The sequence below is a fragment of the Varanus komodoensis genome, unplaced genomic scaffold, assembly GCF_004798865.1.
Source record: "Varanus komodoensis strain SLA01 unplaced genomic scaffold, ASM479886v1 scaffold30, whole genome shotgun sequence".
Lineage (NCBI taxonomy): Eukaryota > Metazoa > Chordata > Lepidosauria > Squamata > Varanidae > Varanus > Varanus komodoensis.
In genome coordinates this window covers 3385176-3409029 of record NW_025335762.1, presented here as the reverse complement: position 1 = coordinate 3409029, position 23854 = coordinate 3385176, and the positions used below count along the sequence as shown (strand labels likewise).

General features: G+C 50.2%; 2 protein-coding genes across 2 annotated transcripts in view; one reads left to right on the top strand and one right to left on the bottom strand.

Moving 5' to 3' along the window:
• Positions 1–3669, top strand: part of LOXL2 (lysyl oxidase like 2) — a 53500-nt gene extending 49831 nt beyond the window's left edge. Inside the window, exon 13 of the mRNA XM_044437604.1 lies at positions 27–3669. Coding sequence (XP_044293539.1) covers positions 27–100 — 74 coding nt within the window. The 3' untranslated portion in view covers positions 101–3669. The remainder of the gene's footprint in view (positions 1–26) is intronic.
• An 880-nt stretch (positions 3670–4549) lies between these two features.
• Positions 4550–23095, bottom strand: R3HCC1 (R3H domain and coiled-coil containing 1). Its single transcript, XM_044437378.1, has 9 exons — positions 23000–23095; positions 19136–19493; positions 17588–17717; positions 16951–17088; positions 13608–14976; positions 11160–11332; positions 9728–9798; positions 8909–9004; positions 4550–4771 (listed from the first exon to the last, which is right to left on the bottom strand). The coding sequence occupies exons 1-9, from the start codon at positions 23093–23095 to the stop codon at positions 4623–4625; spliced, it is 2580 nt and encodes an 859-aa protein (XP_044293313.1). The 3' UTR covers positions 4550–4622.
• Positions 23096–23854: the final 759 nt, after the last annotated feature.

Below are 23854 nucleotides of genomic sequence, written 5' to 3'. Positions count from 1 at the left end.
CCCTTTCCATTTTCTCTGCCCCACAGCCGACTCCTTCAGTGAAGCATGGGAAGAGAAGTTTGATCACTTCAAAGGACTTATGAACAACCAGGTATCTTAACTTCCACCCTCCTATTTAAGGAAGAAGAAATCCCACCATTTTCCTAACCACTGCTCAGAAAACTAAAAGCAATCAAGCAACCAACCGTGAACTTTAAAAATTAGCTTTGTAAGTTATTTTCAAGGGTGTGCTCCATGCCTACTTTATGGTGTTCAGCAGCAGCAGTAGGGCTGGCTTTTACTTCACATATCGTCTCGCAGGAGGGGAGGTTTTGCACATGCCAGAAGACTTTCCTGCCCTCAGCATACGCCCTAACTTATTCCAGCCTTTGTCCACCGTGACATACAAAGGCCGTACCCACCTGGCTGACAACCTTCCTAAGGAAAGGATATCTGATGCTCGGAATGTTTCTGAAAGGACCTTCTTTCTTGGTCTTCACCTTCTGCTCGCTAAGATTTGAAAATCTGGCTCTACACCACTGATGCAGAACAGAAGCCTGTCATGACACGCAGCCATCTTGAGAAGATGCATTTCCTGTCCCGTCACATATTCTGAGAGCATATTCTGAGAGTTCGTTCTGATGGAAAGGTTCCACATACCACGCTGGAAAAACATCTGCCCAGCCATTCCCGACGTCTCAGTTTTGAAAATCATGACAAGTCTTTTTCTCAACACAATAAGCTGTTCAGCACCTGCCTTTTACTCTGATCCAGGCCTTCCTTTAACTCTTCCTGGCCCAGCTTTAACCCTGTACTCAATACTGCACATGTCATCAAAGGTACTCTGTAAAAAGGCTAATATATGGATCTTATACCATCAAGACCCCCACCCTTCCTGCACACGTTTAGACTGTCCCATGGTATCTTCAGGGGGCAGTCAAGGTCCATATATTAGTGAACAACTAATGGTGCTAAAAACCGTGCCCCTGTTCCTTTCAGGACATGCATTGCCACAGAAGCCCCCCTCCCCATCCTTGTTGGCGTGTCCGCGTTTTTGTCCCGGAAGGGTTGATGCCATTTGCCCATTTCCAGTGAAGAAAACCAAGTGGTGCTCTTCCCCTCCCCATTCGCCTTCTGCAGTGTGTCTGAGACTGGAAAGCAGACCTCGTTAAGACCGGCTGCGAAGTCTAGCCTGGCATTCTGCCTCCAAAAGGCACCAGACGGATGCTGCTGGATGCTCAGAAAACGGGACGTGTAAAGGAGAGGCTTTCCCTACTGTTTGACTTAAGTACCTAATAATCAGAGGTACACTGCCTGTGTCCGTGGAGGTTCTATTGAATGCCATGGTTACAGCCAGTGCCAGGCCAGGCTTCTAATGACATTGGTACTATGGGTGAAGGGATACCTAAAGCTTAGGCAAAGAGCACAAAAATCAGTTTGGGGGTTTCCCTCTCTTTAGAACTTACTCCTTACCTACTCTTGTAACGTGTGATGAAGAAAGAAGAAAAGCCTGCCCCAACTGGAGAAATGAACTATATACCCACACGTGGTGCTAATGAAGTCGCATCGTCCCGTTGGAGAAGTTAAGCAAGCCGAGCTCACACCTCTTCTCGCTCAGGAACTCTGTGAATGTCTTACAGTGACCCATTATGTTGCACCCTCCGTTCCGATCTCCAACACGGGAGCAAGCAAAACCAGACAAGTTTGTTTGGAGGCTGCATAGGAGGGGGATTATAAAAGACACTTTGCACAACTAAAAATGCTGGATGAATAAGGATTGTGCTTACCCTCGGTAGCTTTTTTGCAGTAATGCACAAGACAACGTTCAGTGTCTGTTCTCTTTTATACCATGGATAACCTACCTCGCAGGGCTGTTGTGAGACGAACGGCCAATTCACATAAACCACGCTTGGGCGGGCTGCTTTCTCGTTCAGCACGTGGCAGCGGGTGTCATCGGGCTCCAATCTGGCGGTCTGGCACGTCACCAGCAGCCATATGGCGGCAACACACAAACCCAGCAGGTGCGAGCGTGATCAACAAGGCAAAGGGTGGGCCGGCCGCGAGCCTGCAAGTGTAGGGGTGCTGCACTGAACTGCAGGGGGCGCCGCAGCTCTCCCTCGGTGCAGAGCAGCAGCCAGGGCAGGAGGTTTGCCAACCGCGGGCGGGAGTAGCCAAACGTCCAGAGGTGGTCCTTCTGAAGACCAACTCCAGATGTGCGGCTCCTGTGCTAGAATACCACTGAGAGGAATAAAAGTGCTTTGTTCAGAGCCCTGCTGTCTACCAGAATGCCAGCCAGGGTCGCAGGGTCCTTTCCAGCCTTCCCCAACCTTGGGTTCCCCAGATATTGTTGGACTGTCCCCCTCAACCAGCGGCCACATCAGCTAGGGATGACAGCAGCTGTGGCCCAGCAACATCTGGGGATGTGAATTTGTGAAAGGCTGAGCTGCAGAATTCCACCCAAGGCCTGCCTTCCATGCTGGACTTTGCCAGAAGCTTTGCTCCCTTTGGGAAGGGGCAAGGCAGGTTCCCGCAGGGATGCACAGCAGAGCGGGAGCTGTTCCACCAAAGGTGCTCTCCAGGTTGTCCCGGCAATGCAGGGCTCCCTTCTACAGGACTGTGATTTCAGGTACCAGTATCTAAAAGCCTCTGGACTCTAGAAGTCCATCGGGGTTGGCAGTCACCCAGCTTTCCTCTGCTGCTTCAGCCCCAAGCAGCCCCGGTCACAATGTATTTGAGCAGCACTCCTGCCATCCGAGGCAACGTGTCCGTTTCTGGGACACATCCCTAGCTCACCGGAACACAGGGACACATCGGCTGGGTCAGACCATCAGTGCTCCAGCCGCTCTCTAGGGCTTCCGGTTAGGTTCTTTCCAGCACACCTGGAACAGCCGGGAACTGCACCTGAGGCCTTCTGCATGCAAGGATTCTGCTCTACTACCAAGGCGTGGTCCTTCCCCAGCACACCGTTCAGTCCAGTGCTGGAACTGGAGGCTTGAAGCATGGACTGTGTTCTTACCTCCTGGGAGCTGGCATGGCCAACTGCCCCGTATTTGCCGTGTGTCCTTACGTGACCTCACTCAAGTGGCAGCCATCCACCAGGTCCAGCTAGACAGGTTTAACCGTATTAAGAGCAATGCAATTAGACATGCGTCCTCCTGTCCAGGGCTGGATGCTCAGGTTGCCCTGTCCATTCCTAGACGGGTTAGTGTGAGCCAGGGTTTCCCAGAAATTTAGTTCTCAAACTTTGCCATAATCCCAGCTCAGAGTCCTGGAATGGGCAAGGGAGGCGGGAAACACCACACCTGAGCATCACAAACCACCATTTCCATGCCACTGGAAAATCACAGCCAATTTCCACAAATCTGGGATCAGCGGCAAGGGTGCCAGGTGGCTTGCATCCACCTTTCTTGGGGTTGGGGGGGTGTTGCAGGGTTAACAACAGAAATATGGGAAACTAGCAGTAGTCAACCTCTCTCACCAGGAGAACAAGCCTCAGATTCTGGAAGGAGTCCTGACCCTGATTTTCTTAAGTAAGCAAGGGAAAAATGCAATTTAGTTGTGAAAATGCTGTGGGCTAAAGAGGATTTGCAATACCACCATGCATAATGGTTTGTGTGTTAACAGCTTTAATTGTGGAATGAAAACCAAAAAGATCCTTACAAACTTCAGTAAACAAGATGTTGACTCCGGCTAACGTGTCCCTCTGTGCCTTTCTCTCACATTTGTTTGTGATCTAGTCTTCACCTGGTTAGGGTTAAGATTGGTTAAGGGGCGGACATTCATGGGCTCTTCTGGCGTAGCTCAAGGCAGCTGTTCCTCTAGGTGACAGCATGCAGGGAGAGAAGTGCCCGTTTGCGTGGGGGGCTGAATCCCAGAGCTGGAAATCCACTGACAGCATTGCCATCGCTTTGCAAAGCATGTCAGTGCTAAGACTTCCAGCAGAGAAACTAGAATGGGGGAGAAGCAGACAACCTTCCTTTACCTGCTGCTTTTCTCCTGCTTCTGTAGCCTCTCAAAAAAGCAAATCAAAACAACCAAAAATCACCAGGGGTTCCACACTTGCCTTTCAGCCACAAACATATTTGGACACCCAAACTGTGGTGCCTACACAACTCTGCTGTGCCACGTGGAGGCGTGATCTGTAGGGTTGTCGTTCTTGTCAAGGGCTGGAGGACAGAAGAGTCACCCTAGCAGATTAAGGAATGTCTACAGACCAAGAAGCGGGCGGCTGGTTCCAAGCCATGCCCACCTTTCAGAGCACAGGTGGATGAATGACAGTAAAATAAAAATCCGCCAAGGCACATGAAAACGCAACTGTGCTTTGGCAACGTATTCAAATGGCGGGTGGATCAGGGGGAGGGAATCTCTTCTTATGTTACAGCGCCCTCCTGTGGAGCTTTTACACATCCGCGTCCTCCCCACCAAGGAACCAGGAATTTCAATATCCCACATCAGCACGAATCATTTCCAGCTTCTGCAGAAGCAGCCCCTGTGACCACCCTTGTCCCGGCGCCTCCAAAAAACACATCCCACGGAAACGCACAAACGAGGCGCGCCACGGCCGTGCCGGTGTTGTGTGCACGGTTTAATACTGCACCCAGGCTGTCACACCACCCCGAGCTGCTCCGGACAATTTGGCCCTTTTACTCTGGCAGGGCTGTGTTTTCTGGCTCCGGCGCTTGGCCGCTTGAGTTCCGCCGGTTTTTGCGCTGCAACCCCAAAGCCCTGGTCACCAGCCTCCGAGCTACGGCTGTGTCCGTCTGGGGTCTCTCTTTGGCCAGCTGAAGCAGCTCTGGGAGAAATGGGAGAGAGAGCAGAGCGTGAGGGAGAAGGAAGAGGGGGCAGCCATGCAGTGGAAGGACGACTCGCAGGAAGGCCGCGCCAGCACTTTTTAACGAGCAGGGTCCTTGACATCCGCACCCTCCACAGAATTCCCCGCTCTCGTGAGTTTAGCTGCAATGCTCCTAATAAGTTTTCCTTCCTTACTTGGTTTATATCCTTCCCGATTAGCCATAAGCTCTCTGGGCGCTTACATAGAATATATTGTTTCTTATGCGCCATTAAGCATTCCGGGGTTGCTTCACCTTGACTGGGCAACTGAAACCCCTGCACTTTATGAAATACCTGCTCCTGCAGAGGTGGGAAATGTGACAATCAGGTGTGTGCGTTTTAATACGGAGCAACACAGCTGCCTGCATTTCCAGACTCCCTTCACCACTCAGCGGGTAAGAATGCAACATGGCTGGGGAGGGAATGTAAGGACTCGAGCATTAGGATTTGGGCCCCAGCTAAAACATTTTTCCAACATGTTTTTAAGCCCTAGACTGGATCTAAAGTAAAATCTATTGCTGTAGGCAAGGAATGTCATTTTTAATAATCCTCCAATGAAACAGAAAAAAAGTAGCCCTGCGTTCAGGAGCCCTGCCAAGAGCCTGGGCCAGTTCAATGTCGTGCAAACCAAAGTCTTCCAGAACCATGGCGAACCTTGTAGTGGCATGGTCCGTCCTCCTCCTCTGTGCCTGGGGAAGGCTGAAGCCATCCACTGAAGCCATCCATGATGCCCAAGCACAAAGAAATGTGGTTTGTTAAAATTCTATGTACTGAGCAAACCAGTATGACAGCCTTCAAACAAACCACAGTTTCCCCAAGCAAGTAAGATGCTTTGAAATTCCTCTCCTGGTACATGCCAAAAGAGGCTCACCTTGGCTCCCGCGCCTAGCAGTAAACCAGGATTTTCCAGACGTTGCTGGACTGAAACTCCCATCATGCCCTGCTAGAGGCTCTGCAGACTAATGGGACCTGCAGCCCAACAACATCCAGAGGCTGCAAGGTGCAGTAAACCATGGTTTCCTGTTACATCTGAATTATCCCCGTAGCTACACTGGCTGGCATAGTAGGCCAAAGGAGGCAGGCAGGGACAAGGCCCGTTGGTCCACTGTTTGGTCCTTAGGCCTGAGAGGCAGGGAAATTTAGGACAGGAGAGATAAGCAGAGAAAAAAATGAGGAAGACCTGAGGGGGGAAGAAATTGGCAGCAAACAGGTTACTGCTCCTGCGTGGGCACACCAACAACTCCTCCCAACATGCCGCGTCCACCTCTGGGAGAAAGTTTAGAAATACCCAGCCTTTCAAAGCTCGACTTACCCTGGGGCTACTTCTGACATGGACCATGTTACAGTGGTACCTTGCCTCACGAATGCCTCAGTTCACGACCAAATTGGGTCGCAAACAAAAATGTCATAAAAATGTTGACTCAGGTAGCACACTCTACATTGGGGACGATCATGGCCATCTCCCCACCCCCCAGAGTGGGGAGATGGCCACAATCGCGGTCGCACTCATGCAGGGAAGACAGGCGTAACTGTGGGTGTGCTCAGGGAGTGGGGGAGAGGGCCGCAATCCTTGCTGTTCTTTGTCAATTTGCATCAAATTTTTCTGATTAAAAAAAATAGTTACAGAACGGCTTAACTTTATTTACATTGAACCTTATGGGGAAATTTGACTTGGGTCACGATCAATTTGGGTCACAACCAGAGTCCTGGAACAGATTAAGTTTGTGAGCCTAGGTACCACTGTATTTATTTATGGATTTATTTAGCCGAATGTCTTTCTTGGCTGCCTTTCAGGGAGCCTACAAAACAAGACACATTATAAAAGCTGAAAAGGCAATAAAAACAATCAAACAGCAACAAATGTTCTAAAAATACAACAAACAACAGCCTTGAAACAAAACCTTCACCTGCTGGTAGATCCCAGTCTGCTAAAACAGTACCAGGAAAGGGCAAGAATATAGCACAGAAACAGAGCGAGTCAGAAGGGATCCCCGTGGGCCATCTAGTCTGACCCCCGGTTCCAGCCGGCTCCACTCACAACATGTGCATGTCTAGCCTATCCTTGAACACCCTCACTGATGGGGCCTCAACCACCCCCTGTGGAAGCCCATTCCATACCCTTGGGTTCCTAACTGTCAGGAAGTACTTCCTGGCATCCAAACTGAACCTTGGTTCCCTGAGCTTGGCTCCGTTGAAGCGCGTCCTGCCTTCCTCTGCAGGGGAGAACAGGTCTCTACCCACCTCCATGTGACACCCCCTCACATACCTGTATGTCGCCAACAGATCCCCTCTGAGTCTCCTCTTCTCCAGGCTGAAGAGACCCAGTTCCCTCAGTCTCGCCTCATACCCCATCCCCTGCAAACCGGCCACCAACCTTGTGGCCCTACGCTGCACTGACTCCAACCTGGCTGTAGCCTTTCTGTAATGAGGGGCCCAAAACTGAGCACAATACTCCAGTTGCGGGCGCACCAGAGTCGCATAGAGTGGTAGTAATCCCTCTCTCGCTCTAGAAGCCACACCTCTGGCTATGCAACCAAGGGTGGCGTTCGCCCTCTTGACCGCCGCATCGCACTGCTGACTCATGTTTAGCCTGCAGTCAACCAGCACCCCGAGGTCCCTTTCACAAGTGCTGCTCTCCAGCCACTTGTCCCCTAACCTGTACTTATGACACAGATTCCTATGCCCCAAGTGCAAGACCTTATACTTATCCACATTGAACGCCATCCTGCTGTCTCCTGGCCACTTCCACAGTCTGTCCAGAACCTTCTGGATCCAGAGCACCTGCTCCGCAGCTGTGGCCACTGCCCCCGTTTTAGTATTGTCTGCTAATTTGATCAGCAGACCGTTCAACCCTTCTTCCATGTCATTGATGAAAAAAGGATCAGCCCCAGGACAGAGCCCTGGGGAAAAATGTTAAGTTTTCAAGGCCTTCTTAAAAGCCTGCAATGATGGGGCCTGGTGAACTCCTAGAGGCAACCCCTTCCAGAGGTGTGGGGCCACCACAGAAAAAGCCCTCACTTGTGTAGCGCAACTGAGACGGGCCGCCCTTGCTGTTTTCAAAAGCGCAAGCAGGCAGGTATGGGTGAAGTCCTCCAAGTCCCTTGGTCCCAAAGCATCCTTCAACCTGGTACTCTCCCAATGAGTTGGAGTACTGGCAATTGTACTCTAGCAGAACTGGAGGTCACCTGGTTGATGAGGGCTGATGTAATGTGTAGCCAGGCCTTGAGTTTCCTCTCAATCTTGAGGACATTTGCAAAAACTATGCGTACAGGTGTATTTGGAAGGCTTCCAATACCCAAAACAAAACAAAAAAGCAAGAGGAATCGTCCTACAGAATTCCAAATGGGGGCAGGATATCTCCCATCCAGAATCAAAATGTCTTACACTGAACACTCTTCACATCTCAGCACACTGATATTGCTAACAAGACACTTCCCTTTAAAAATGGCTTTTCTGGATCTTTGGAAATGCATAATAATTTGTGAGCACAGCGCTTCCTCTCAGTGCACACACCTGCTGGGGGCTTTTGAGGTCGTTTTACCATGTTAGGCATACCCATCAATGCTCTCAACAAATCAACAGCTGATTTCCATCTCCCACCAAAGATGAAGTCAATGGGCTTCTCACATATCCTAGAATCCATACTAGATCAGTCGTATAAACAATCAGAAGTTATACTAAGAGGTAAGCAACTTGTTGGGGGGTTGAAGGCCCCTCCTCCAAAGCCAGCAAGGAAAAGCAAGATACTCCACCTCTGGGCAGGCCAGTAAAACAAAATGTGTCCCAACAACAGACTGGCGGAGGACGGACAGCGCTGACAGGAGAGCTTTGTTTTCTCCACAGCCAGCTTGACGTGGAAACCAAGAGCGCTGCCTTACAGATCTGTCCATCTTTCCTCAGTCCAATCACTCACCTGTGTGGAATTCCCAGTCATCTATGGTGACCAGGTGATGTGCTAAATACAAGACTATGCTAGACCTCGACTGTAAAGTGACAGAAACACATTTCCAGATGTAAACGAGGCCACTGCTATGGGGAGAGGGAACTCTACATACAAGATTTCCAGTGGGAGTAGGCTCAATATTATCGCATCTCTTACTTGGCCGCTGAAGCGCCTTGATTTTGGACTGTCTTGTGCCATGGATAAGAGGACGGATCTTTAAGGCAGAATAGCTTTTTTCCAAAGCTTGAGATGCTGAAAACAAGAGAATGCCAATGGTGAGGTATATAAAAGTAGTATGAGCTAAACACTTCCCCAGAGTAGCCACAAAGGGTACCAAAGTTTTTCCAGGAGAAGTTTGGCCCAATGTTGTTATCTGGCAGTCAAAAACACACCCAAGATCTGTTCTGGTGCCCCTCCAACAGTTCCATGTTGAGCCTCAGGTTCATACACCTCCCCCCTTCCAGTTCCATCCTTGACTTCCTGCAACCTACAGTTTGCCAATTTAGACATCAAAGCATCAGAAACATGCACACCTGAGATTTGCTTGCACAATGCCAAGCCGTGGTTTCTTGTTACCTGTGAACCAAGTCAATGGTGCAGGAGCATTACTTGGCTGCTGTTCTCCACCTGTTACTCATCTGTTTTATCACTCTCCTTAGCACTAGCTTTCCCTAGGAGTTGCTAAAGGGAGGAACAAGGAAAATTAGCTGCTAGGGAGGCAAGAAAAGAGTGAATGGAGAGATGGAGAAATGTCCACCCTCACTGTATGCACTTGACTTCTATCCTTCCAGCTCTCTCTGTCTGCTAGAACGCAAGACAACATTCACAGGTGATGCTGTTCTGCGCAGCCAGGAAAACCTGTATTAGGTGCTTTTACAACGCCGTCTGCAAAACGGGAAGAGGAGGATCGATGCAATTTTATGGAACGCTGTGGTAGATTCACTCAGTATGTGCGCTGTGCAAAAAGTCAGTTACCTGCTGCCAAACTGGAGAAGACTCCAAGGGCATGGGTGTCATCAACCCACTGCAGCTTAAATCCGTTCTCCCTAAAAAGACATACAGATCACTGTGTTAATGGGCTACTGAAAGCCGCAGAGAATCTATCTCCCCACACATAAGCACAGAGAACGGATCCACCACGCCTGCCCGCATCGCCCACCCCAGCAGCAATGGCCCCTTCACATGGGAAATGGGCCAGTCTGACCAGAAAGCTCAGAACGAATTCGCACGAGGATTTCGGATGGGGGCACATGGGAGCGAATGCCAACTCGACTTGAGAAGAGGCGACTTTCATGGGAGAGCACGGGATTTACAGTGCTCGTGGCTCGATTCTCAGTCTTGGGAAAGAAAGAGAAGATATGATACTTCCACCTGTGGCTCAGTATGAAAAGGAACAGATCAAAAGGAGAGCCTTCTCCGCAGTGGCCCCCAGATTATGGAATGCGCTCCCCAGAGAGGCCCGCCTGGTGCCGACGTTATATTCCTTTCAGCGCCAGGTAAAGACCTTTTTATTTAACCATCATTTTAACAATTAAGCGGTTTAGATATGTTAAGATTTTTTGTCTCTTTTGTTTCACAGTCGCACTATTTTATTTTCCTTTTTTAGTTTATATGTTTTATTGTAAATGTTCTAATATTGTATGTTAGAATTTTATATTATGTAAGCCGCCCTGAGTGCTTCCGTGGAAGGATGGGATATAAATGCTTGAAATAAATGAATGAATGAATAAAATGCTACATCCGTCAGCCTGCTGCATTTCCCGGTGACCTGCAAGGGAACCTCAGATGGGGAACTTCCAGCCTAGGGCCCAACCCCATCTGCCCCACACACAAGATTGCATCCTGACAGCAGATGAGGAAAAGGACAGGATGAATTCATGAACCACAGCAAAAACCACCACAGCAAGGGAGCCTTCCCCCTTCCCCGCTGCCTTCACACCCACCCCTCCTCTCCCATCTTTCATCTGCTCCAGGGCACAAAACATGCATTTTGCTTTGCACTGGGTGCCCTTGTGGGGCAACCAGCAACTTGGGGATAGGAATTTCAAACTGCCAAACTACCAATCCCAACTGGGCCTACATGGCTTAAAACCCAAATGAGAACCTACAAAAAGACATTCTGTGCCCATCTCTAGTCTTTCGTGAGTCCAAGTTTGAGGTCAGTCCTAGGATTAAGCTGAGCAAGAGAGCCTTAAGAAGCATGTTTGGAACAGTTTGTCAGCACAAACTTGTCAAGCACAATTATATCTTCTACTGTTTTCAAGTAAGAATCAGAAAAGCCATGACACTTGACCTCACTGAGGTTCTCTAAGTCCCACCTCAGTTTGCCTCATCCCTATTCCAAAATGCAAGCCTGGGCGAGGGCCAGTCCTTAACAGAGAAAGAAGATTCTTCCCCAGTGACTTACTGGAACTCTGCAAAAGCGTCCAGGAGGTGCTCAGTCTTGAGCAAGGGTGAAAACTCATAGATCTCCAGCACATGTCCAAAATCGCCCTCGTTGATCTGTGCCTCTCCATAGCTAGAATAATCAAACTGGATTTTCTCAATGCTTATGTCCTTTATCGTCAAATAATTTGTGATCTGGAAAAAGAGAGGGTGGGCGATGGCCAGAATGAGGAATGTTTGCATGTACAGAATGAGAAGCAACCGTACGTCAGACACAAGAAACGACCGTCCACCACATCAACAGAAACCGCTTGCAAAGTTTATCCAGGACTGCATCAGTTCGAGCTACATAGGGATGGTTCCCAACCAAAACTAGAGTATTCAAAAGGATCCAGGTGAGCATTTCTTCAGTATGCTTCATCCTACATAGTTTAAGAATTATATATGTATGACTGCCCATCAACAAATTTTGCTGGGCTGCTTATGTCCACGGGAGGATTACCTTTTCCACTGGAGGAGCATTAGAATACGCAAGATTCCACCAGTGGCATCAAATAGTAGAGTCCAGGAAACTGAATTCCACCATGCAAAACCGCTCTTAGTTTAGTGAAACCAACAGCAGCTTCATGTATGTGTTTCAGCGGATTCTGATTTCCAGAAACTCCCGTGTTAGAACCTGGTCAGCCCATTATTAAACTTGAGAACCTGGAACACCACCTTGGACCTCGGACTGCCTAGCCTGGTTTTATCATCAGCAGTGAGTAGCAGCAGCTCTGCAGGCAGAAAGCTTTCCGTGCCCAACGTGGAGATGTTGGGAATTCAATCTGGGGCTGTCTGCACACCAAGCAGGCGCTCCTCCCAGGGGGCTGCAGCCCCCTGGAATTTGGAGAGGGGCCACGGCTCCAGGACAGAGCATCTGGTCAGCAAGTGCGAGGTCCTGGGTTCAGGCAAAGCCAGGTAAAAAGGAACAGGCACAGGTAATGAACCAGCCCGTGAGAAACCCTGCCTCCTGGTCCTTAGGAATATAACTCCCATCAGCCCCAGGCAACATGGCCAACAGCCAGGGATGATGGGAGCTGGAAATAAAAAACAACAGGAAGAATATTTTTCTCCCCTCTCCAATGCTACTGATAAAGCAAAGGCGGGGAACTGCTTTCTGCTAACGGCTGCACTTTATGGGGGGGTCATCTGCTGAGAGCTTCACCAGCCTGCATGGGGGAAAGTCAGGGCCAAACGGAGATGGGCCTCCCCAATTTTCTTTCAAAATGATGCTGCACTAGGCATCTCGCTAGCTTTAGCCTTAGGTGTTTTTTTCTTTAATCGCTCATCTTTGAATGAAGCAAATCTACAGGGCTGTTCACATATAATGGCAACAAATCATGGATTGATTAAATGACCCACAATTTGCCACAGGGCTCGCTGCACTGAGAATGTTCTGCAGCTTTCTGAATAGACTCCCACTATTGTGTCAATTAGGACCTGCTACATGACATCCAAACCTGGATGATGTGGGCTGATTGTGGGTTAAACAAGACAACAGTTAACCACTACTGATACAGTTACTTAACCCACAATTAAACTCGTAGTGCCTACCTATCTGACTCCCTGGGCTTGGCTTCCTGAACTCCGGTCCATCTTGCAGCAGCCCAGAGTCCAAGTTCCTGGCAAGCACACCCAGCACTGAACGGCACTCCCAGAAATCAAGCCCCCTCCCCTCATTCCAACACACCTTCCAGTTCTTGAAGCTACTCCATCCCACTGGAGATCTGGGCCTGACTAGGCTTCCACTGGCAAAGATGCCCGGAGGTAACAGAAGCCCTCCGACACACCTGGAAAGCACCCGACCAAGGAAGGCTGTCTGAAACCATAAAATGGGGAGGGAAACCTCAGGCTGGTGGGCTCAATCTGGCACTCCTGGGGTCTCCATCCAAGCCCCCATGTCTCCTCTTCCCCGGTCACCAATAATTCAGTAGTTTCCCAGCTTTTGTACCTTCTCTCCCAGTATTTAAAATTCAAAATGCCTCTCCAAAGGCTTCGCTTCTGGCAGTAAGAGCTTTACGATACAATTTTATTTTATTTTATTGTTTATTTATTTGTTTGTTTGTTTGTTTGTTTGCTTTAACCACCTCATACCAGCGTCTGTTTGGATGTGGAGTGCAAGAGATGCACTGGAAATCCAGTAAATCTTTTACTGTAAACTCTAAAAAGAAAAAATGCCAGTTTTGCTGCTATCTCAGCCCTGCCCCTTTCGCCTTTGACTGTGGCACATCAGCATATGGCCGTCCCCAGCAAAGCTGGACTCAGCCCCAGGCTGGATGAGGCTCCCAGTCTGCCACAGAAGAAGGGGAACGCCTGACTTGAAAGGGAGGACGAACGGAAGACGCACACGACTCTGAGTCTCCAGCACACACAGGTCAGCACTGCACCAGAACGGGGCACCTGGAAAGAAATGGACGGATTGAGCTGTTACCTCTTGCAAGAGTTCGGCACCGCAGTCCTCTTCAAAGAAGCGGTCTTTTTCTTCTGCCATGGCACTGCCCATGGGCCTGTCCCCGGCAGAAAACTCCAGCCCAGACCACCGATCACCTTCCGGGTGGCCTGCCTCCCCTTCGTGGCTTGGAAGTACCAGGTGGGCTTTGCCAGGATCAGAAGCAAAGGTGTTCACATAGGGTGGAGCCAGAGGATTGAGGGCGGGGGGATCTTTGCAGCCTCCCAGGGCAGGGGACGCCTGCCCCAAAACAAGGCTGCAAGTGCTGCTTTGGTCCTGCAGGTCCCCGTGGGCTTCCAAGGGCGATGCAGCCGTGCCATCTTTATCCTGAACTTCCCCCACTGTCCTTCCCAGGAGGCAGGGGGATGTGGCAGCCTCCACAGAACCCTTTTCAAGCGAGGGCAGCACCTTGCTCTGTTCTGCTCCGCTGCAAGAGATACAGTCCTTATTTTGGCCTTCCGACAGGCACGGATCCTGACAAGGTTCCGGCCGAACGGCGCTGGTAACATCCTTGCCACAGTCTTCAGGCAGGGGCAGGGGAGTGCTGCTTTCTGCCCCGGGGGCATCCCAGCCCCAGCTTCCCTGGTCCTCCCGAGCAGTACTCAGTTCTGCAGGGATGCCATCCGGAGCAACACCACTGCCGCCTTCCGGGGAAAGGAGATGGCAGCTCACTGTGGGCAGTGCCTGGTTAGGACTCCCTTCTTCCTGCTTTTCTTGAAGGTCCAAGGTCTCACAACATGCCGAGATGGAAGCATCTGCCCCACCGGGAGGCTGGCTTCCCAAAACCACCAGGCTGGCACTGCCCTCTGGGGCCGAGGTGGCTTGCTGAGCCTCGCTGAGGCCTTCCTCTTCCAGCCTGGGTATGCAGCCCAACACAGCGGAGGCCAGGTGCTCGGCGGTTCCCTCGCCGCTTTCATTCTCGGGCCCCGTATTATCTGTATGCATCGCCCCGGAGCTCTTGGCCTCCACACCAGGATCGCTGCTGGCAGGTGACGAGCCGCCGTCCGCAAGCCTTTCCCTGCCATTGGCAGCACTGGCCACGGGCTGCCCATCCTCGGCTGCTCCCGATCCCTGCAACTCGCCTCCCAAGGGATCCAGGGGCCCTTCCTCTGTCACGCCCTCAGGCTTCTTCCGCATCGCCCTCGGGACATACAGTGCTCGGTCGGGCTTCTTCCGGGGCTGCCTCCGGCCCAGAGCATTCCCCCTCCGGGCTGGAGCGCCGGCGGCCGGCGGCTCCACGCGACGAGCCCCGCCGCGGGACCGGCCTCCTCGGCTTCTTGGATGGGCGGGATGGCCTGAACCGGAAGTGCTGGCACAGGAGGCATCCTGATCCTCCGGCTCATCCGGTAACCTAACCCCGAGAGAGGGGGAAAGAGAGCAAAGAGCTAAGAAAAAGGCAGAAATGATGCACAAAGTAAATTCCAGCTGAGCAATGCCAGTTCAGACAGTGTGTCTCTGGGGTCAAGTACGCAAGCATCAGGACAGTTCTGCAAAATAACATTGAGTTTCTTTTTATTCTCCCTTTTTATTCTCCCTGCTATCTTGAGTCTGAGTCACACACCTACCAAGCTGAGATGTTATAGTCCCTCTATTTCAGGAACAACTTGGAAATTGCAAAGCAGGGCACTGAAGTACTGGGAAAAAAAGAAAAGAAAAGAAAAGAAAAGAAAAGGGAAAGATGTACTGTTCTGGGTCTTTTTTTCCCTTTTAAATGAAGGGCAATAAATAAATCCTCTGAATCAAGGACAGGCAAGTTGGTGCCCACCAGATCTTTTGAACTACAACTCCCATAATCCCCAACTATTGGACCCGATAGCTTAATTTTCAATATGTGAAAGAAAACAATGGAGATGGAACATTACAGAATTAATAACAAATTTATTCGCTAACAAAATTACCTTCCAATTCTTTGCTGTTAGATTAATGATAGCAAAGAATCGGAAGGTAAACTAATGTGTTTGTTATGTCTTAATATGCTTAATGGATTGTAAGCCACCTAGGAAGGCCTCATCAGTTAAGGGCAGCCTATAAATATGTGGGTGGGTGGGACTCATGTCAGCTGTAGTCCAAAGCATCTGGTGAGCAGCAAATCACCCACTCTACCTCTAAGCTAGTGGTAAACCATACAATACTGCGGGGGCTCAACAGGCAGGAGCTTTTCAGTGGTGACACCCTAGGCTCTGAAACTCCCCACCTACTGAAATACACATAGCCTCAACTTAAACTATCTCAAGAAGTCTTTGAAAATTCATCCTTTTCAGCTGGCACTGGATTTTCACTGCTGCAAGTTAAAATTGTGTTTTCTTTCTCTATCCTACCCTTGAAAAGTCTCATTTTACTTGGCATCATTTTGCATTTCAATTAATTGGGTGCTGCTGTTTTGCAATTGTTTGGCCAATTTGGCTTTTTATATTGTCCCATACAAATTTGCCTCATGCAAACCTCCAAACATTCTGTGGTTGGGAAAAAGGGAATGGGCCCTGGGAAGGAGGTGCGCCATATTATTTGTTTTTCGGCGCCAGGTGAAGACCTTTTTATTTAAACGTCATTTTAATTGTTAACAATATTTGCTTATTTATCTTGCAATGGCGACTTCTTTTATATTTTATTTTTTTTATATTGTTAATTTTAATTTTATATTGTTATTTTTGTATTTTATTGTGTTGTAAGCCGCCCCGAGGCTTCGGCAAGGGGCAGCATAGAAATGTTTTAATAAATAAATAAATAAATAAATAAAATATGAGGAACCCCCACAGGCCAGACTGAGGTTCCAAGTGGGTCAAATTTGGCCTCAGATCTGAGGTTCCGTACCACAATTTACTGACTGGTAGACAGACAGGCATAGACACACACACCAAAAGAGAGAACATAAATAAATTGGCTATCCCCTGTCTCTTTTTCCTAAGGGACAAACAATCAGCGAACCTAAAGTAGCAACCCGAGGGGAAGGTCAGGCAGCAACTCCTGCTTCTATGTATTTGCCAGGGATGGAGATTAAAAGCACGGCCCTGTGCAAGCCTGACAGAAGACCGACCATGAACTCCATGCTGGCAGTGGCAGGCCTTTTTCTGCCTGTGTATGCAAAGGATTTAACTTCAAGGTTTCTGGTATCTGAGCCAGGTGCTTGTGTGTGCCAGCTGCCAGAACTCTGTGCTCATGGCATCCTCACGGACTTCCCACTGCAGCATCGGCTACCACCAGGCAAACACGATGCAGGAATGGACAGGAATGCATGACTGCAGCGGTCAGAAGAGCCCGGCTCGTGTGCTGCGGACTCTGGACAGCCTGGGCCAAAAGTGAGCCGTGAGGAAGGGGAGAGCCCAACCTGATCGCTGAGTGGCAGACCACGGTCCTCCTCCTCCATCCTTCTCCGACAGAAAAGCTGCTTAAGAGGTCCACATCATCGACAGTCCGATGGATCAGATACCTGAGGCGACTAGACAACGGGGGGAACAAGAGGACTCTGAAAGAGAAGACAAGCAGCAGCTGTCAGTATCCAACAGTCAAATGTCACTCGCAGTAATTCCAACACGGATTGGCAGCAGCTCCGGCCTAACTTGGAGATGTCAAGGTTTGAACCTGGGACTTCCGCATGTAAAGCAGGGACTCTGTCACTGAACTCCTTTCCCCAATTTTCCGATGTGTAGGCTAAAAAATAAAAGCTGATGTGCTGTTGCAGGTTCTTTTTGGTGGGGGGAGCTGCCCGTGCAGGTTATCCACTGAGTATTCAGGGAAACAGGTACACTTTTTGCAAATGCACCCAGGAAGGAACATGTTCACAATACTTAAACTAGCATTTCCTTCATCTGCTTCTCCTGACTCTTCCCTAAAGGTGGGTAGCACATGAGCTACATCCCAGCTCTCCTGCAGGCTAAACTGGAGTTCAGGCAGGATTCAGCAACTGATCGCTTCACCACGGACCCAGCACACACGTCCCTCCACCACGGTGGGAGGCCTCTTACTTCTCCAGCTGGTTTTGCAGTAAGAAATGGTCCAGCTCCTCCACAATCTTGCTGACAAAGTCATTCTCCGTGGGGGAGAGGAAGACGCCGTCCAAGCAACGTAGCGCCAGGGTGCCGGTGGGGTGGTGGCCTGCAAGAAGAGAATAATGTACTGCTGGTCACCTGGCCAGCCAAAATACCCCAGATACAGACAATTCGCCAGCCTTTATATGCAAATCATCATCATCATTTCTTTTTTTGCCATCCAGCAGCCAAAGCTCTCTGAATGGTTTACAACAGTGCATAAAAACAATACAATCAAAATATAATAAAGCCATGAAATCTTATTTAAAAATTGAAATCTTATTTAAAACAGCAAAAAAAAATCCAGTGAAGAGTAACCCCACAAAAGAAAAGCACCTGGAGAACCAAGTAGACCTTTAAAAGCCTTGGCATAAAAGGCCATCTTAACTTAGCGCCAAAAAACGACCAAGGGAGCTTGGGACCAGGTGGGCTGCATGGGGAAGTCATTCTATCCATGGAGGGTCCCCTCAGGAAAAGCCCTCCCTTTCTCCAAGCTGTCATCCTTCAAGGTAAACATTATCAGAAAAATTAAGACTATTTAAACATCAAGAGGTCTGACAGTATTAATAGTAACAATAATTAGCAAAGCGTTGCCATGAAAAAATTAAAATTGAAATTATTTGATTTTTTAAAAATTAAATTATACAGTCGATCAATGTTGGGTAAGCTGTCTGTAAGTACAACCAATTCATCCCTTTGACTTTTATCTCCTGGAACATCAAGGAGTTGCAAGGTGGTGCGGTGGTGTTTTTGTGTGTGTTTGTTTCTTTACAAGCAACTAAAGAAATGCAATTACATGGGTTTTTAAAGGCAGTTGTACAAAGCAAGCGGCCCAGTTTCTCCAAGCATCTATCACTGAGCAATCACCAAGACTGCATCATGATCAAATAATCCTGGAGATGAAGTAGCAACACCGGAAGGGTCCACCGGCCAAAAACCCAGGACAAAGCGGGGCGCTGGGGAGACAAAGGCAGCGGAGGAGAGTGATGGAGGCACAACCAAATCCTGCATCCGTGTGAAGGGGCCGCAAGCGGTACCCTCCTGAACGGGCAGGACCCCTCCGAGGCGGCAGGCATGGAGCCACGGAGCATGACGCATGCTTAGCGGGGAGGCCGGTGCTCCAGCAAATGCGGGCTCGCTGCCCACGGAAACGGCGCAGGGCAGGATCGCCTGCCCCGCCGGAGCCGCGCCAGCGCGCCCGACAGCAGGCGCGTCTCCTCCGCGGCCGCTCCCAAGGATGCGCGCCCCGGGGCCAGCGCGCTCCGCCGGCGACGGGTCGCCCCCGCGGCTCGCGCCCGCGCAGCAGCGCCCCCGCCTCTCCTCGACCTTTTTCCGAGCCGAGGCGGCCCGGGGACCTGGAGCGAAGCCGGCAGGCGCGGCCCGCCCCCCGGGGCGGCCTCCAGCAGGCGAGCGCTGCAGCCGGCAACGCGCCGCGGGACGCCCCGCCGCCAGCCAGCCAGCCACCCCGCTCGCCCCCGCACGTACCGCAAGGCCCGGCCTGGAACGGCTCCCGCGGGCGGGCGGGCGGAGCACCCGCTTCCTTTCCCGGCAGCGGGAACGCGGCTACGCGGCGACTCCGCCTCCGCTCTCCCGGCTGCGGCGCTCGGGCGGCTCCGCCCCTTCGTCGCCGCGGCGCCCGGCCGCCTCCCACGTGGCCGCGGCCGCCGCCGCCTCCCAGTGGAATCGGGCCCACGCCGGGCGCAAGAGGCGCGCAGGGGACGCGCGCTCCGCCTCCCTCCCGCTTCCCTAACGGCGCCCGCCGCTCTGCGCCTGCCCGCGGAATGGTGCTGGAGGGGCGCAGAGCAGCTTTCAGAAAAGCAGGACCCCTTTTGTCCCCAATTTCCTTTTAAAAAACGGCAACGCTGAAAAGAGAACCGGTCACCGACTGCGGCTCGGCTCGGCTCGGCAGACCCGGATTCTAGTGACGCATGGCCTATCCTACCTCATAGGGTTGGTGTGAGGATAACGTGGCGAGGAGGATTATGCAAACTGCGTTCAGTCCTTACAGGAAAGAAGGCGGTTTATCAATATTAATAAACTTTTTAAAGGCCCACTCAATCCCCCACTATTATTTATATCCAAGGGTAGAGCTAATTTGCCCAATTCATTTCAATGAGTCTAGGTACGTGTAATATTGCTACAATGCTTTATTGAGTCGTAGTTTTCTGTTTTTTATTACTATTATTTAAGATATTTGTATACTGCACCATAACTAGGCAGATTCTGGAGAGGAGAGTAATTGAAAGGTAGAACAGGTTAAAAAATTAATAATGTATTAAAAACAGGGTAACATTAAAAACATGGGGGAAAAGGCTTTCTGGAACAAATGCCTCCAGCAGGGACTAAAAGGCACAATTTTCTGCCTGACCTTCAGAGATGGAACCACCACAACAAAGCTCCTCTGGTGGCCTCCAGTCCTTGCATCATGTGGGACCACCTGGAGAATATCCGACAACCTCCCTGACAGGTTTGTTGTATTCTGGTCCCAAGTTCTTCAACCTGACACGCAACAAATAGGCAGCCATTGCACTGCTTCAGCAAGGGGGCTGTCCTCGTTATTTCTACATGCTGACAAGAAGTACTGTATTTTTCGCTCTATAAGACGCACTTTTCCCCCCTCAAAAGTAAGGGGAAATGTCCGTGCGTCTTATAGAGCGAATGTGTGTGTGCAGTAAGTCTGTCCCGATGTGCAGCATGGTGTGCCCGACACCCGGGACATGCAAGACCACCGCCAGGACGCTGCCGGCCCACCTGCACCACGTGGCACCACCTGGCCAGCACGTGCTCGGCACGCCCTGCTCCGCCCCCCCCCCCAGCACAGGTGAGAGCTGTGCTGCTCAGGGGGAGGGGTGCGGAGGAGGAGGAGCCGTGGGCTTTAACCCACCGGCCACGGCCGAGCCGGCCGCACGGAGAGACGGACTGGGACGGGCTGCCCACCCCCACTGCGCAGGAAGACCCGCCACCACCGCCCGGAAGACCACTGTTGGGACGCTGCCGGCCCGCCTGCACCACCTGGCAGGCATGCACTTGGCACACCCTGCTCCGCCACCCCGGCGCAGGTGAGCTTCCTGATAATCACAGGTCGGTGTGTGTTTTCAAATGGCAACCCGTCTTTTAATGAAGCCCATGGGGAAGTGATGGGGAATGTGCCTGTGATTATCAGGAAGCTTTCCATGGATCAGCACAGTTTAGTAAACCATTTGATTCAGAATATTTTTTTCTTGTTTTCCTCCTCTAAAAACTAGGTGCGTCTTATGGTCAGGTGCGTCTTACAGAGCGAAAAATACGGTAGCTCCCAGCAATTAATAAGCTCTGGAACAGCCCTCAGGGCAGCAGTTACCACTGTGGCCAAAACAGTCCTGTTCAAGAGGCCGCAGCTGGTGAACCGATTTAGAGTTGGCCAAAGGCATTCCAAGCCATCACAGTCACCTGGGACTCCAGCAGCAGCGATGGATCCAGGGGTACTCCTGGATTACGAACCTAATCTTTTGGAGGGTGTGGAATCCACCCAGAACAGGCAAAGGGGTTGCCTCCTAGGCTGGGAAGCCTTCACCCATAGGGCTTCCATCTTGCCAGGACTCCGCTTCTGCTCATTGGCCCTCACCCGCCTATCACTGCACTCGGACATTGATCTAGGTCCTTCTCAGCCTCCCTGAATCAGAGGTTGAAGGGAGATAGACCTGTGTTAATGCACTTGGCTCCAAATCCCTTAACGACCACTGCCAGCTACTTCATATAGAAATTAAACAACACTCTGGACAAGACAGTACCCTGTGGAAGCCACATCTCATTTGCCCAGGCTCAAAGGAGTAGTTATCCAGTGTGACCATCTGGTATCAACCTCACAGGTAACACAGTGGTTCCAACGCCCAACTTAGGGGGTAACGGAAACAAGCGCAGATGAGAGAGGATTGCATTCCACGTCTCTCTCTGGATGAAGGTCATCCCTCAGGGTGACCAAGGCTAAATGAGTCCCATAACCAGCCAAACTGGAAATGAGTTTAAATAATTAATAGTCTCCACAAACGTTACTTTATGTAATTGTCTGCTGCAACTATAAAAAAGTGAAAGAAAAGTGACCCAGTGTGTCCCTGTGCAGGTGTTACTGAACTTTTAGCATTAATACATTAATAGCTCCCTTTCTGAGAAAACTTACTTGTTCTTGACAGGAGGGTATTCCCGGAAGCTGTCTGAGTTATCTTGGGTCAAGGCACCTAGAATCTTCCTTCATTCCAGAATACCCCATTGTCTGTCTTAAAGGGGCCACAACAGCCTGCTAACCCTACTCCTGCCAAGTCACAGGAGCGATTGCACTCAGTTGTCCTTCTCCGGGAGCTCCTGCCAACAGAAATCAAGTGGGCATTTACTAAGAAATGGACTTTTTCAGCTGTGGCAGCCCAGCTTTGGCAGAAGACGCGCATCTGGTGCCTACATTGTGCTTCCCCCAGTCCCAGGGGGAGACCTCTTTCTTTTCCCATGCAATTTATTTCTGTTACCATATTTCAAATCTTTGGATGGCCACTAGGTTTTCCTTTGGTTTGCAATTCTAGTTTATACTGCAGCTTTAAAGGTTTGCACTTTTGCAGTGCGTCTTAAGTTGCGTTTTATGCTTTTAACTGTTGTGCACTGCCCAGAAAGCTTTGTCTATTGAGCAGCATAGAAATGCAATAGATAGATATTAGGGATTTGCAAGGGCCATGTGAACAGACCAGGATTAACACTAGATGGCACTTGAGCTAAACAGTTTGCAGGCTGTTGCTCCGAGGAGAGATGCTCTTTATCTTCCCACTGAGTCAGGGGTGCAAGTAAACAGGCAGGAAGTGACGGGTACGGAATGTTGCCAAACATTTCTGCAGTTCTGTGTGCAATGCATTTTAACGTCCCAGGGACTGCCCCTGGGACACTGCTGATTGCTGGGAAATGATCCCTTGTCCCACCCAGGTCACAATGTGTCACATCCAACGGGCAAATTACTTAAGGCAGCTCCGGAAGGAAACCTGTTATAGCCCAGTGCCGTGGCTGATCAGCCCAAGATCTATTTAGTCAGGGATGGCATCTAAGTTAGGACCTGCATCCCAGAAGGGCCCAGTGACAACAACCCCTGGAGTTGCTCCTCTTCCTCTTCAACACTGTGACCTGTTTGGCCACCTGACCCCCCATCATTCTGGCTGGTGCTGGTGAGGAGAAGCAGAAGATGCTGGTCCCCACCAGCTTCCTGGCTGTCTGCCTGCCAGGCAAGCCTGTGGTCTCTCATTGGTGAGAAAGAGGACAACAGGCAACAGACTATGGTGGCGAGAAAGTAATTTCACAGATGGCTGCAGCCATTCCGCTCTCTGATGTCCTCCCCACCTGAGAAGGTTTCTGGTAGGGCAGCTCCTGCACCCTCTGGCAGCTGTTTATGGGGTTGATGAATGCCAGGTCAGGTTGTAGCAAGACCTCACTCATTCATGATATGATCATGGATAAGGAAACTGACCTGGTGTGCCTCACAGAGAGTTGGGTGGGGTAGACATCACTCAGCTTTGCCCAGGAAGTTACCTGGGGCAGCACCAGGCTGGAGAGATACACAGGCGGAGGTCACCATGAGCCACAAAAGCCCAAACTCACCAGGAAGCTCCTCTATTCTGGGACCACTTTTGAGGGCCTGTACTTACTTATTTGTTTATGTGAAGCATTTTATCCTGTCCTTTACAGGAGATTCAGGATGGCAATACAAAGCAAAGTGGCAGCATACAATAAAGCATAAATCTAATAAAACCCAACTGGCTTCCAGTTGATGTCCAGGCCCAATTCAGGGTGCTGGTTTTGACCTATAAAGCCCTAAATGGCTTGGGACCAGGATACCTGAAGGAATGTCTCCTTCCTTATGTGCCCTCACACCCCTTAAGATCTATGGGAGAAGCCCTGCTCCAGGAACCCTCTCTAAGAGAGGTAAAAAGGTCATCAACGCGGAGTAGGGCCTTCTCTGCTGTGGCGGCCAGACTCTGGAATGTCCTCCCCAGAGAGGTAAGCCTGGCGCCAAGTTTATACTTTTTTCAGTGCCAGGCCAAAATCTTTTTATTTAAACAGTATTTTAAACTTTAATAGCTTTTAAGTTGAGTCGCTCTGTTTGTTTTGTGATTTATTGTTTTGTTCTGTTTTATTATTAATTGAAATTGTTGTTTTAATTCTCTTTTTAAATATTGTAAGCCGTCTTGAGAACTT